At 37.4% G+C, this 12,852-nt stretch overlaps 2 protein-coding genes across 2 annotated transcripts; one reads left to right on the plus strand and one right to left on the minus strand.

The window, feature by feature from the left end:
* The first annotated feature begins 3,307 nt into the window (after positions 1–3,307).
* LOC138885792 (uncharacterized mitochondrial protein AtMg00810-like) lies at positions 3,308–3,794 on the plus strand. The gene is made up of 2 exons (XM_070166771.1): positions 3,308–3,332; positions 3,400–3,794. The coding sequence occupies exons 1-2, from the start codon at positions 3,308–3,310 to the stop codon at positions 3,792–3,794; spliced, it is 420 nt and encodes a 139-aa protein (XP_070022872.1).
* A 1,903-nt stretch (positions 3,795–5,697) lies between these two features.
* On the minus strand, positions 5,698–12,590 carry LOC104214379 (uncharacterized). Its single transcript, XM_009764037.2, has 8 exons — positions 12,096–12,590; positions 11,894–11,989; positions 10,910–11,020; positions 9,854–10,163; positions 9,275–9,365; positions 7,197–7,539; positions 6,711–6,859; positions 5,698–6,553 (listed from the first exon to the last, which is right to left on the minus strand). Exons 1-8 carry the CDS (start codon positions 12,378–12,380, stop codon positions 6,022–6,024), a joined length of 1,917 nt encoding a protein of 638 aa, XP_009762339.1. The 5' UTR covers positions 12,381–12,590; the 3' UTR covers positions 5,698–6,021.
* Between the last annotated feature and the right edge of the window lie 262 nt (positions 12,591–12,852).

Here is a 12,852-nt window from a genome sequence, read left to right on the forward strand (position 1 = left end):
ATTGGGTCTCCGGGTGGACTGAAGGAAGCCCTCCAACTACTTTCCGAAAGCTGCTCCTGGATCTGCACACAGTGCAGAGTGTAGTATCAGCACAACCGACCCCATGTGCTGGTAAGTGTCTAGCCTAACCTCGGCGAAGCAGTGACGAGGCTAGGACCAGACCACCAAATAAACCTGTGCAGTTCATATATATATACAGCGGAAAAGAAATACAGAAAATAACCAGTCAATGTGAGAGGGGGAAACATGTTGTGGGGGAGATAATAGTTCCGAATAGAAAGGCATCAAGTAAGGAAAGAAAACAACATAACTGGAATATCAACAAGGAAGCAGAATTCAATAATTGCACGGCATCACACTTCGTGCTTTTACTCTCAGCCTCACCAAAGCAGTTATATAATAAAAATGTGCATGGCATCAGCCTTCGTGCTTTTACTCTCGTCCTCACCAAAATAATCATATAATCAAAATGTGCACGGCATCACCCTTTGTGCTTTTACTCTTTTTCCTCACCATATAATCAATAGAATCGATACGGAATGGTACGTCGTGCGACACGGCATCACCCTTCGTGCTTTATACTCTTTCCTCACAATAACAAACAATGCATGGCATCGCCCTTCGTGCTTTAACTCTCTTCCTTACCCAAACAACAATCACAAGCAAAGGGACAAGGGAATAAACAAAATAGTAATAGAGATCTCGGCGATGGAACAACAGTTAAACAATTAAACCCCGGCAAGGGAACAATAATTAAACAATTAAATTCCGGCAAGGGAACAACAAATAAATCAACAATATCCCGGCAAGGGTGACAACATAATGATCTCTTCTCTTTCTCAATTTTTACTTCACAATTCACTTCACAACTCGAGCCAATGCTCTAGAGGTTTGATTATCACTTATACTTTCACAATTTCGCTATACAACTTGAGCCAATGCTCCTTAATATTCATAGGTCACAATTCTTTCCACAAAATTTATACAACAATTAGAAATCTTGACCAAGGCATGAATAATACAACGAATTCATGAAAATCACAATATAAGACCCACGGTCATACTTGACACCAACGTATAGATACTCGTCACCATGCCTATATGTCGTACTCGACAAGAAGCAAATAGCAAATAGGACACAACTCCTAATCCCTCAAGCTAAGGTTAGACCAAACACTTACCTCGATGCAACGAACACAATTCAAGCCTCAACTACCATTTTACCTCTTGTTTCCACCACCAACTCGCTTGTATTTAGCCACAATTTACTTAACGATATCAATAAATGCTAAATGAATCAATTCTAATGCATGAAAATGAGTTTTTCAAAGTTTTACCCAAAAAGTCAAAATCTCCCCCCGGGCCCACATGGTCAAAACCCGAGGTTCGAACCAAAATCCAATTACCCATTCCCCCTTGAACCCAAATATATGATTTGTTTTGAAATCGGACCTCAAATCGAGGTCCAAATCCCCAATTAAAAAACCTAGGTTCTACCCAAAACACCCAATTTCCCCCCTGAAATCTTTGATTTTAAGTTGAAATCATGTTAAAAGATGTTAATGATTGAAGAAAACTAGTTAAAAACGACTTACAATTGATTTGGAGAAGAAAGGTTGTTTGAAAAATCACCTCTTATATTTTTGGGGTTTTGAAAAGTGAGAAATAACTGAAAAGTCCGTTTAAATATACTTCTCTCAGACCCTCCACCGCGGACCACATAAAACGGACTGCGGCCGCGGAGCTCCACCGCGGACCGCAAGAAATCGAGCGCGGCCGCGGAGGCTTGGCCTTGCTCACCACGGACCGCCCAAATCCCACCGCGGTCGCGGAGTCCCCATCGCGGCCGCGAAGTTCCCACCGCGGACCGCGAGACCTGTCTTCAGAGACCTGCAATTTCTCTGAATCTGCAACTTTTTCCTAAGTTCAAAACTTCTCGAAACACACTCGAGCCCTCGGGGCTCCTAACCAAGCACACGTACTAACTCAACAACATCATACGAACTCATCCGTGCGATCAAATTGCCAAAATAACCTCAATAACAATGAATCAAACCTCAAAATCAAGAACTTTTTCTCAAACTTCATCAAGTATCAAATTTAGCAATTTAGGTTCGAATCACCTCAAACGACGTCCGTTTTCAACCAAACTTTACAGAAATGACTTAAACCATATATAAGACCTGTACCGGGCGCCGGAACCAAAATACGGGCCCGATACTATCGCTTTCTAATCAGATTTCATTTCAAATTTCCTTAAAAAATTTCATAAAATAATTTCCTTTAAAAATTTATTTCTCGGGCTTGGGACCTCGAAATTTGATTTCGGGCATACGCTTAAGCCCCATATTTTCCTACGAACCCTCCGGGACCATCAAATCGCGGATCCGGGTCCGTTTACCCAAAATGCTGACCAAAGTCAAATTTATTCATTTTACAGTCAAAACTTATTATTTTTCACAAATTTTCATATTTAAGCTTTCCGGCTACGCGCTCGGACTGCGCACGCAAATCAAGGTGACGCTAAATGAGGTTTTTAAGGCCTCGGTGATACCGAATTCAATTAAAAGTAAGTGATGAGACAATTTACAAAGTTAAATACAAAGCCGATAGGTCTGTAGAGAGGTATAAAGTCAGGCTAGTGGCTAAGTGGTTTACTCAGCAGGAGGGTCTGGATTATCATGAGACCTTATCTCATGTAGTAAAGATGGTCACAGTGAGGAGTGTTGTTGCCTTGGCAGCTCGGTATGCTTGGCCTTTGTTCTACATAGATATTTATAATGCCTTCCTTCAAGATGATCTTTCAGAGGAGGTATACATGTCCTTACTACAGGGCTTTGGTAGCCATGGGGAGACTAGAGTGTGTAGACTACTTAATTCTCTGTATGGTTTAAAATATGCCAGCAGGCAATGGAACCTGAAACTGATTTCAACTCTTGTAGATTCTGGTTTTAGCCAAAGTAAACTGGATTATTCCTTGTTTACCAAAAGGAGTGGTTGGGATATAGTAATCATATTGGTGTATGTAGATGATCTCTTAATTACAGGAAGTGACAGTGGTCTAATACAAGATGCTAAAAGGATTCTGAATGGTAATTTCAAGATGAAAGATTTAGGGGAGCTCAAATATTTTCTTGGTATTGAGTTTGCAAGATCACACAGAGGCATTGTCACGAATCAGAGAAAATATGCTCTAGAGCTTCTCATAATGTGGCCTAGGGGGGAGGAAGACCAGTTACATTCCCATTGGATCAAAATGTGAAGCTAACAAGTGTGGAATATGACAAATTGTTTGGGATGCAGGAGAATGACTCTGAACTTGAAGACAAAAGGTATACTAGAGATTAATTGGCAGATTTCTATATCTAGCAATCATAAGACCATATATTTCTTTTGCAGTTCAGACTCTAAGTCAGTTCATTAATGCACCAAAGCAATCTCATTATGATGCAGCCCTAAGAGTAGTAAAATATGTTAAAGACTGTCCAAGAAAAGGTCTGCTAATGAGTAGCAAACAAAGTGGCAAAGTCATTGCATTTTGTGATGCTGATTGGGCATCATGCCCAGTGACCAGAAAATCATTTACATGCTATTGCAAAAAACTTGAAAATTCAATGATCTCCTTGAAATCCAAGAAGAAGAGTACAATTTCAAGAAGCTCAGCAGAGGCAGAATACAGGAGTATCGCCACAAAAGTAGCTGAGTTGGTATGGATACAGGGATTGCTTGAAGAATTGGGTGTGAAAGTTGATTTACTCATGGAGTTATACTGCGACAATAAAGCAGCACTGTAGATTTCATCCAATCATATGTATCATGAACGTACAAAGCATAGAAATTGACTATCATTTTATTAGAGAAAAACTGCAAACGGGGATGATAAAAACTACACATGTGCCCAGCAAGGAGTAGATAGCATATATATTGACCAAGGCACTTGGGAAGCACCTGCACAGTAAAATGGTTAGCAAATTGGGTATGATAAATATTTTTCATCACCAAACTTGATGGGGAGTGTTGAAATCGACATGTGCAGTATAATGTTGTACATTAGCAATGGTAGTTGTACATAGTTGATTAGAATTAGTTTAGTATTAATAGATAGTAATATGTATTGTTAGAAGTAGTTAGAAAAATAATATATATGCAAAGAGCTACACACGTGTAAAGTGAGATGTAATAATAGAGTCACAAAAATTTCCAGAACTTTCTTCTCTCTGCTTTCTCATTCTTAGCTCAAAGAACAGCTCCCTTCTCCCTTTTAATAACTCCTTTATTAATTTTTAGCGCAATAAAAATAGACGTTAATAGATACTCTTTTTATGTCCATTAGATAAATGCTTATTGTCCGTAACAAAAGCTGGCAAATAGAGGAGTAAAAGTGAAATCAATAATAGTTTTAGTGGCCACTATATTTGTTGCCAAAAGGGTTCCTTCTACCAGCAATTAGATTAGTCTTTTGCAGCAATAATAAAAGCTGTAAAATGTATAACCTATGGAATTTTTTGAGAGATATAGTGGCCATTGTAATAGCCAGTAAACCATTGCCGCTATATCTGAAGGACTTTTACTGGCCATTATAGTGATCTTTACCAGCAGTCCCTCTAATGGCCGCTAAAACCTTTGCCGACGCCAGCTACAATGGCTAATACTTAACGGCCGGTAAATATTTTAGTGGCCATTTCTATTGCCGCTAAAGAGTATTTTTATTGCCACTAAAGGTCTTTTTTGTTGTAGTATATATACTAGTGTCGGATTCAATTTATTTTGATACGAAGAATATCTTTATTGAGATTGTTTACTATGGCAATCTCAATCTTTCTGTACTAAAATGTAATGGTTAGTTGTTGTATCCGCATTCATGATATGCAGTTCATAACAATATTGATTACTCACAAGTCACAACCATTTCTATAATTTGGTATATCCTTTAGACTAGAGTCTAGAGCTATTAAAAAAAGTTACTAGTTTTTTTTTTTTTTCGAAAAAGAATAAGTCAAGGAGAGAAATTTTGCTTTTAGGAGCAAAACGATTTTGAGGGGGATAAAAAAGAACAGAAAAGAAAAGAAAAGAATAAAAGTAATTAACTTACGACCTTCTTCAAAAGACTTCACCAAAAACTTCTTCAAAGAACTTTTCCTGAGTATAATACTATTGGAGGCATTTGCTTGGAACTGTGGAACATTTTTCTCAAAGTTTTTGGAGCAGAGAACACTTATCTAAATATTGTACAAAACATACTTTATTTATTTTACTCAATTTATATATGACGTTATTACTATTCAAGAAACTTGTTAAATCAACTTCCAATAGAGATTACACCTTTCCACTCACCCCATTATGAAATTGTTCCGGGAAGTTGCCTGTAATGTTTGTCATTGAAATACCTAACTTATCTTCTACTTTATATTTCGTCGTGATATTGATTTGGCAACTTATGCGACAGATATACTAACACTACTTATGTTATTATTATACATTGATTGCGTTTGGATATTAATTTAAACTTTAATATCCAATTTTGTTGGAACGGGATAGTGAAACACAATCTAATGAGGAGCTGTAATGCGGTAACTACCACAACTCTAGGAACTATTTAACAGTTAACATCACCATTTTATATACCATAACTTTTTGACGAGAAATTTTACAATGTGTGAGACATGTCACGTAATACTTGTGTGAGGGACTAATAAATGGTGTATGGGCCCTAAAATGGCCAAGCAATTCATATTTTGCCTACTATTTATCTATTCAATCGATTTATCTTCCTGCGATCCACAGAGTCAATACAACTACAGCCCAAGTGAGCTATGTAACCATCAAATTGTAACGTCCCATTGAACCCTGAAACACGTCCGCCATCCAACGCTCATTCCCCAAACAGGAATAGTACACCTAAACTACAAATATCTCAAGTTTGGAAAAAATGAATTTTGCATGCATTACTACCAAAGAGATGATAAACAAAATTTCAACTATTCGTATCGGTGAAAGACACTTGTATCTTTGTGGTGTCGGTTAATTCCCCTGGTATGTTGGCTCCATACCTTCAGCAGCTAGTTTTATTCGTTGGTGATGTTCAGCGACCTTGTATTCTACGATTTCCTTGAACAATTGAGAATCAAGAACACAATCTGGGCTCCCATATACTGTTGCTTGAACACTTGCCATAAGTTTTGCAATCTCGCGGCCAGAGAATCCTTCTATCTTCTTAGCAGCCTCTCTAATAACACCATCAGACAAATCTTGTATGGTTATCCTTTTTTGTTGGTTCTTCTTGAAGAGGTGCCCCCACTTAGAATTGCTGTCACTGTCTCCTTCACCAGCAAGGTACTTGTTCAAATAGAGCTTCAGCAATTTGAAACGCTCTTCTTCTTGAGGGAGAGGGAACTCGATAACTTCGTCTATACGGTCAGTGACAGCACTATCTAGATCTCCTGGCCTGTTGGTAGCAAGGACAAGAACTACATCTCGGGACTGGTCCCCTGTTCGAAAGAGTAAAGCATTTAAAGCACTTCGCTGAGCTTCACTCATATATGTACTATTCCGCCTGCAATCAAAGAAGTGCACTGTCCTTTAATATTGTATGTCTTGTAGTTGGTGCTACATCTAGAAAAATAATTCAAAAAACTGCAACATATCATGTCATTAACCAGTTAATAAATTGGCATTTTAATAGGAAGCAGCTGAACATAAATTTAACTTACTCGCACAAAAATGCATCAGCCTCATCAATGAAAAGCAGTAGGCCTTTATTTGATTTTTTAGCCCAATCAAATATCTCGTGAATTTTGGTGACAGCCTGTGCACCCAGGGGTGCAACATCTCCTCCGGTCATCATGGCATAGTCCAAACCCTGTAAAATTCACACAATTTTCAGTTATCCCTTCAAAAATGCAAGCAGCAGGAGCTGGACTTGTCTTCCTCCTCTTAAAATTTTGTGGTGAGAGGGGAAAGCATTTAATTTCTGGCTATAGCTCAGAGAAGTGGGTGTTAGTCCATTTATTGCCATTATCAGTTATTTATACTGCTCAATTGATGAAAGCGTATTTAGGTTCGGAAATATGAGGGAGCAATTAATGATGGTTGCCCAGGAATTCAGTATTAACAGCACGAGGAAAACAGCATTCTTATTATTATTATTATTATTATTTGGCACAATTAAAACAAGGAAAAATACGAGAGAAGTGTACCGATTTTCTTGCGATCTCCCTAGCAACCATTGTTTTCCCAGTGCCAGGAGGACCATAAAAGAGCATATTGCGAAATGGTGCCTGGTGAGACTTGGTGTTTGCTGTGGCCCTAGCAAGGTGTTCTATTCTCCTCTGAAGAGAAGGATGCAACACAATGTTTCCAAAAGCAGATTTATTTTGTCCAGGTGCTGCCAATCCAGCAGCTGTACCAAACTTGAATCCTTTGTCAGCTACTCGAGAAATCATCCCTGACCAAGGAAATCTTGACATAGATGATTCCCGAATTAATGATGGTTGTCCAAGAATTCTGTTAATATATCCCCAGGTAACTCTGGCACCTTCCCTGTATGAATAGAAAAGATAAGAACAAATGCCCAAAATTACTATTCTAAATACAAAATACCAATGTTGCAAGGAGATATAATTAAAATAGGACACAAAACACGAATTGATCAGCAGAGAAGACCCACAGCCAGATCCTCTCAAGACTAGCAAAATGATGATTATGTGATTGTTGGCAACATTGTCATTCCAACAGCGATTACCTGTGCAAATATTTCCTAACTTCTAATTTTTTATGCATAAGCAAGACTGACTGTGTCGTAAGGTGCTTTCAATGTTTAAATAATGACCATATTTCAAATAATCAATCAACAAAGACTTGCCAAAGTTAGAAAAAATGTAGCTTGTCTACAAAATTCTCACATAAATACCAATTCAAAGCAACAACCAGATCATAACAGTTTAGACTTCCTCCTATGAACCCCTAAAAGAGACCAGTGCTACATTAATACAATGTTCTCGATTTAAATTTCATTTATTTGCTTATATAATTGAGTAAACAGAAGCGAACAAGAAAATAACCAGAATTCCAGGGCAGAATGACGCCAAGATTAGTGATCAATGTGAAAACAAGCCTTTTCCCTCTTGCCAATGGGTAAAAAATGTTGAAACTGCCTATCAAGCGGGATATAAATGGACATGTTGAACAGCTAAATGTTCCAGGAAGTATAGTAACAAACTAAGGTGATAAAATAAGGGAAATATGTAAATGTAACATAGTTAATTAACTAGTTATATATAATTATTAACAAACTCCAGCTAAGATGATCACACGGTCAATAATGAATGATGCCTTCTTCCTCTTTTTTCCATATAGAGAACAAAGCTTTCCATTTGTTTCTTGCTTTCTCTAATTAATTTCAATACATGAAACTTTTTCTTCACATTCAATTGAATGAGTTCAAACACATGTAAGTTAATGCCTTTTTATTTTATAATCGTGGTGTCCGGGCCAACTTGCGTGCACCTCAACTAATTCCAGGGAAATCATGCCACCTCCCACCGGTAACTCTATCCGCCAAGGCTTGGACATATGGGAAGAAATCACCTAGGCTTGGACACATGTAAGTTAACGTCTGATTCTCTAAATCTATCACTTGAGTAGAAAAGACCTAGAAATTTCTTTCATTTTAGCAATCCCACATATAAGCTCTTTTTATCCACCACTATCCTTTTTCAAAAATAAAACAAAGACAAAAAAAAAGTACAAACAGCATGAATCATCAATTTAAAAAAAAAAGTGTCCTGCCAAGAACTTTCGGTCTTTTTTATAGAGGTTCAAAAGAGCGGCATGGATAGTGAAGATGTGAAGATTCATATAGCCGACCTAAACTAGCTTAGGATTGAGGCATAGTTTATTATTTATTGCAGTATGGACATACTTATCAAAAATAATCTAGTGTGGACAGCTTCAGTTGTTTAAAGCTTACAGTAACCCTTCCCACTACCAAACGTCTTTAAGAAATATGGTCAAAGCTGCCTAAGGAAATATATATCAAGAGACAAAGACAAACATAATTTAAAAAGTCACATATCTCATCATTCCATCACAATTTTGCATCATGGTACTACAGCTATTATAGAACTTGCGGCTGTCAAACATCATTTGCTACCAAATGACAAGTATAGATCTTGGATCTAAGAATGAAATAACGGCACACTTTGTGTATCCCAATCACTGCCATAAGTTTGACTTTCATGAAGGGCTAAGGCAATTAAGGAGTAGAACAAAGAACCTGGTGGTATAAACTCCAGCAGCCAATGCAGTGACTCCGCCAACAGTCATTACCAATTTACTCCTATCAGTCAATAGAATCCGGAAACCCTCTGCAAATTGCATTTAGAAACAGTTCAATCAGCTCTAGCTCTAATACGTAAAGAGTATTATTAAAAAGATGCATTAATACTGTAGAAATAGATGAATATCTTTTCCCTTTCTCAAAATAGCAGTATATTTTTAATAGCCCATTCTATGTGGTTCATCATCCACTGCCTTTCTGAAAAGCATCACACATTTTTTTCTTTTTACGTACTCTTTTCCTGATCTAGCAGAAGGAACAACTTTGCTAATATGATGATGCAACTACAAAAGTCAAGAGAGAACAAATAAGATTCATGAGAAAGCAAGTACTGGAGAACTAATAACAGTTTTCTGCCCCTTCTTTTTTCTTTCTTTTTTTTTTGAGGGGGGGGGGTCTTTGGGATAAGTACAAAGCAGCAAGAGTTTCTACCAAAAGAAGCAATGGAGTTACTAATTGTATTTCCATGCACCATGTCAGTGAGATTTTTGAGCATGAGCGAAACATTAACAATACCTTCAACATGACTGAAAGTTGTATTAATGGCTGCAAGCCACTTCTCTCTTTCACCATTTATTTTCTCGATCAGCATCCTCCTTTTATGATCTTCAGTTAGTTTAGCTTCATGTGCCCTACCTTCTGCCTCAGCCATGGCCTTCACTCTTATTGTTTCTCGTTCTATTTCAGCTCTCTCTTTCTCAGTTTGTCTTTGTTGTGCTTGAATTTGCTCTTCTGTTGCTCGTCTTGCTTGTTCTTTTCGTATTGATGACTCCTCTTGCATTTTAACCAGCTCAACATTGTGTCTTCTTTGAGCTTCATGATCTGTCTGAAATCATGATATAAAGAACTGTCAACTAGGTTCCTGTGTAAGATCATTTTAGTACTCAAGAACAATGTACACATTCTATTTCATAAAAAAATAACTTAACATATATGCAGATTTTAAATGTGCATTATTTCCTGGAAAAGTAATCAGGTCCAATCTCATTTTCTATACGAGAATAGTCACATATATAAGTGGACTACTCGATTCTTCTTCTCTCACCCCATGTACACCCAACATTTAAGATGTCAAACAATGCAATTAAGTTGTAGCAAGAGTTGTTGAGTTTCCACAAAGAGAATGAGTTGGTTCATCAGTGGTGTTATTGAGTATTAATTAACGCATAACCTTTTGAACACTTTAAAGTTGGATTAGCTCAGGAATCAACTAGTGGGATCGGAGATGATGCAAGGATTCCTCCTTTTTCCAAAATGATTACTGCTTAACTGACCATCGAGTTTGAAAAGCTCTAGTCCTTGGATGTACATTGATGAAACCCTATTTATCTTAGGCCAACTTGCTCTCTTCTCTAGCTCTTTATCATTGATAGAGTCTTCTTTTTAGCTTAAATACACATATCATAACTGTATGCATAGGTATACAAATTGAGAATGTAAGCATAGGTATAGAACATGAGTTCTATGTTACATCTTATAATAAACTAAATTTTCTCTCAAGTACTTTGCAACTCAAGATGCCGTGCCTTAGCTGGATCATTTCAAACTAAGCAAGCAAATAACTCTACATACCTGCATTCTTTTTCTAGCCAATTCATCTTCATATCTTAGCATTTGTGCTTTGGCCTGTGATTGTTGTTGGTATAGATTCCGCTGGTCTTCTCCCCATTTTCGCTGTTTATCCTGCATTTAGATAAGTGCATTTGGTATAGTGTAAGAAAAAACTAATAATAATTAAACAAAATGTCAAAACAAATTGACAGCTTAAGTGTTAGCAGAGTAAAAGAATTATGATGTGGTTAAACACTATATGAGAATCAAAGCAATCATAGTCTTAAGATGCAATACACACTTAGGTGGCACTTGGTTTTGGTGAAGTTTTTGGAAGAATTGATGTAGAAATGTTGCTATGGTTAGAAAATATTCTCTATGCAGTTATGGTTAGAAAATATTCTCTAACAACAAATGGTTACTTGTTTGCCTTTTGGTATGAATTTTGACAAGGTTTGTTACTCAAAATAAATGGTTGGGTTAGGTGATTTTTCATTAAAAAAAAACGATTAGATTATATTGTTTTCAGAAACCAGAATAATTTGATTTTGCAAAAATAAGTTCCACTTCATTTACTTTTTCCAGAAAGCCTAAAATAATTCGGCTTTGTGGAAATTATTCAGTTTTTAAACCAAAAAGACTACGGGCAGGGCAACCTCCCCTTACCCAAGAGGCCAAGACTAAATAGGCAATGTGCTGTCCATGATGGGCAACACATCCTCCCCCTTGTGGTTTAAGAAACTAGCTTCTCATTCTGAAAATGTTTTCCTAAATACATTAAAACCAAACACCATCCAAGTAGCAAAAGGATTGCTACAGTTAAGGATTGTCTTTTTTCTTCTATCAAAGTAAGAAAAACAAGATCACTAATATGTTCCCTCATATTCTCTTGATTCCTTCTTTTTGGCTATCCATAAAATCCTATGAGAATTACATCATTTCTCCCCGAAAACCATTCAAATCCATTTTTTCCTAATATTAATTTGATATGGTTTAAAGACTCACAATATCAGCTTGAGCCTGGATTGCCTCATAATAAACTTTCTCTGCAGCAATATCCGCAAGCCGGTTTTTTTCCTGCTTTCTCATTACATCAAACACCTTTTAACCAAAACCAATAAACCCAAAATTAGATTAATTTTTTCACCATACCAAAATTTAAATATGAAAAAAGTAAAACCTTGAGGTTATTAAGAAAAATATTTACTTGTTTGTGATAGGGAGAGCTATTGATTTCTCTAAGAGCTTTTGCACCTCTCTCTAATGATTCCGGATTGAACCCGCCTCTTGAATCTTCAGGAGGATCATTTGAATCCGACCCAGATTGAGAGTCCGACTGAGGAGCCTGTGGTGGAGGAGATGGAGAAGAAGAAAAGGGGGAGAAGCGAAACGGAGCGTCGGCGTACGCGCGGTTGGGGAAAGTGGAACATGAAGCTGCTGCGGCAGCTGCAGCTGCCATTGCTGCCACTGAAGACAACTTCGAAGCAGCCATTATTACAACATTGGAATGGAGTGAGACGGAATTCTGTAATGTCTGGTACGAGAGCTTAAACCCTGCGACTATGGCGGGTATTCGAAACTAGGGTTTAAGAGGATGATTGAAGTAGTTGACCAGTTAGATTTGAGCACGTCGATGTTGTTGGGGATATTGTTGTAATTTTAGTGCCGCCTTTCGTCGAACATTTCTTGGGCGGGGAGTAACCGAGGGTTCGGACGTTTGGTCCAATTGGTTAATGTAGGGGACACAATGCTGTAACGGAGTTATACTAGGAAAAGCCTGGTCCAACAAAGTAGAATGTAGCCCAACATAATAGTTTCAGTTGGGCCGAGTGCACATATAGTCAATTTTGGGATCCCTATTTATAGCTTGGATGGTTTTTACCTGTTGTATTGTATCATATTGTTACTTTAGGTATAATATTTGTTTTGATTGTTACTTAAATTTTATTATATCGCATCGTTAA

The sequence above is a fragment of the Nicotiana sylvestris genome, chromosome 2 (genome assembly GCF_000393655.2).
Source record: "Nicotiana sylvestris chromosome 2, ASM39365v2, whole genome shotgun sequence".
Taxonomy (NCBI): Eukaryota; Viridiplantae; Streptophyta; class Magnoliopsida; order Solanales; family Solanaceae; genus Nicotiana; species Nicotiana sylvestris.

Bases quoted from the DNA above. Each gene is read 5' to 3' on its own strand.
- LOC104214379 (XM_009764037.2), bottom strand. From the start codon at position 12,380: ATGGCTGCTTCGAAGTTGTCTTCAGTGGCAGCAATGGCAGCTGCAGCT. The intron at 11,990-12,095 runs GTAAATATTTTT...TTTGGTTAAAAG, and splicing joins GCTCTCCCTATCACAAACAA to GTGTTTGATGTAATGAGAAA. The intron at 6,554-6,710 runs GTAAGTTAAATT...CTTTGATTGCAG, and splicing joins GCTGATGCATTTTTGTGCGA to GCGGAATAGTACATATATGA.
- LOC138885792 (XM_070166771.1), top strand. From the start codon at position 3,308: ATGACTCTGAACTTGAAGACAAAAG. The intron at 3,333-3,399 runs GTATACTAGAGA...TTTCTTTTGCAG, and splicing joins TCTGAACTTGAAGACAAAAG to TTCAGACTCTAAGTCAGTTC.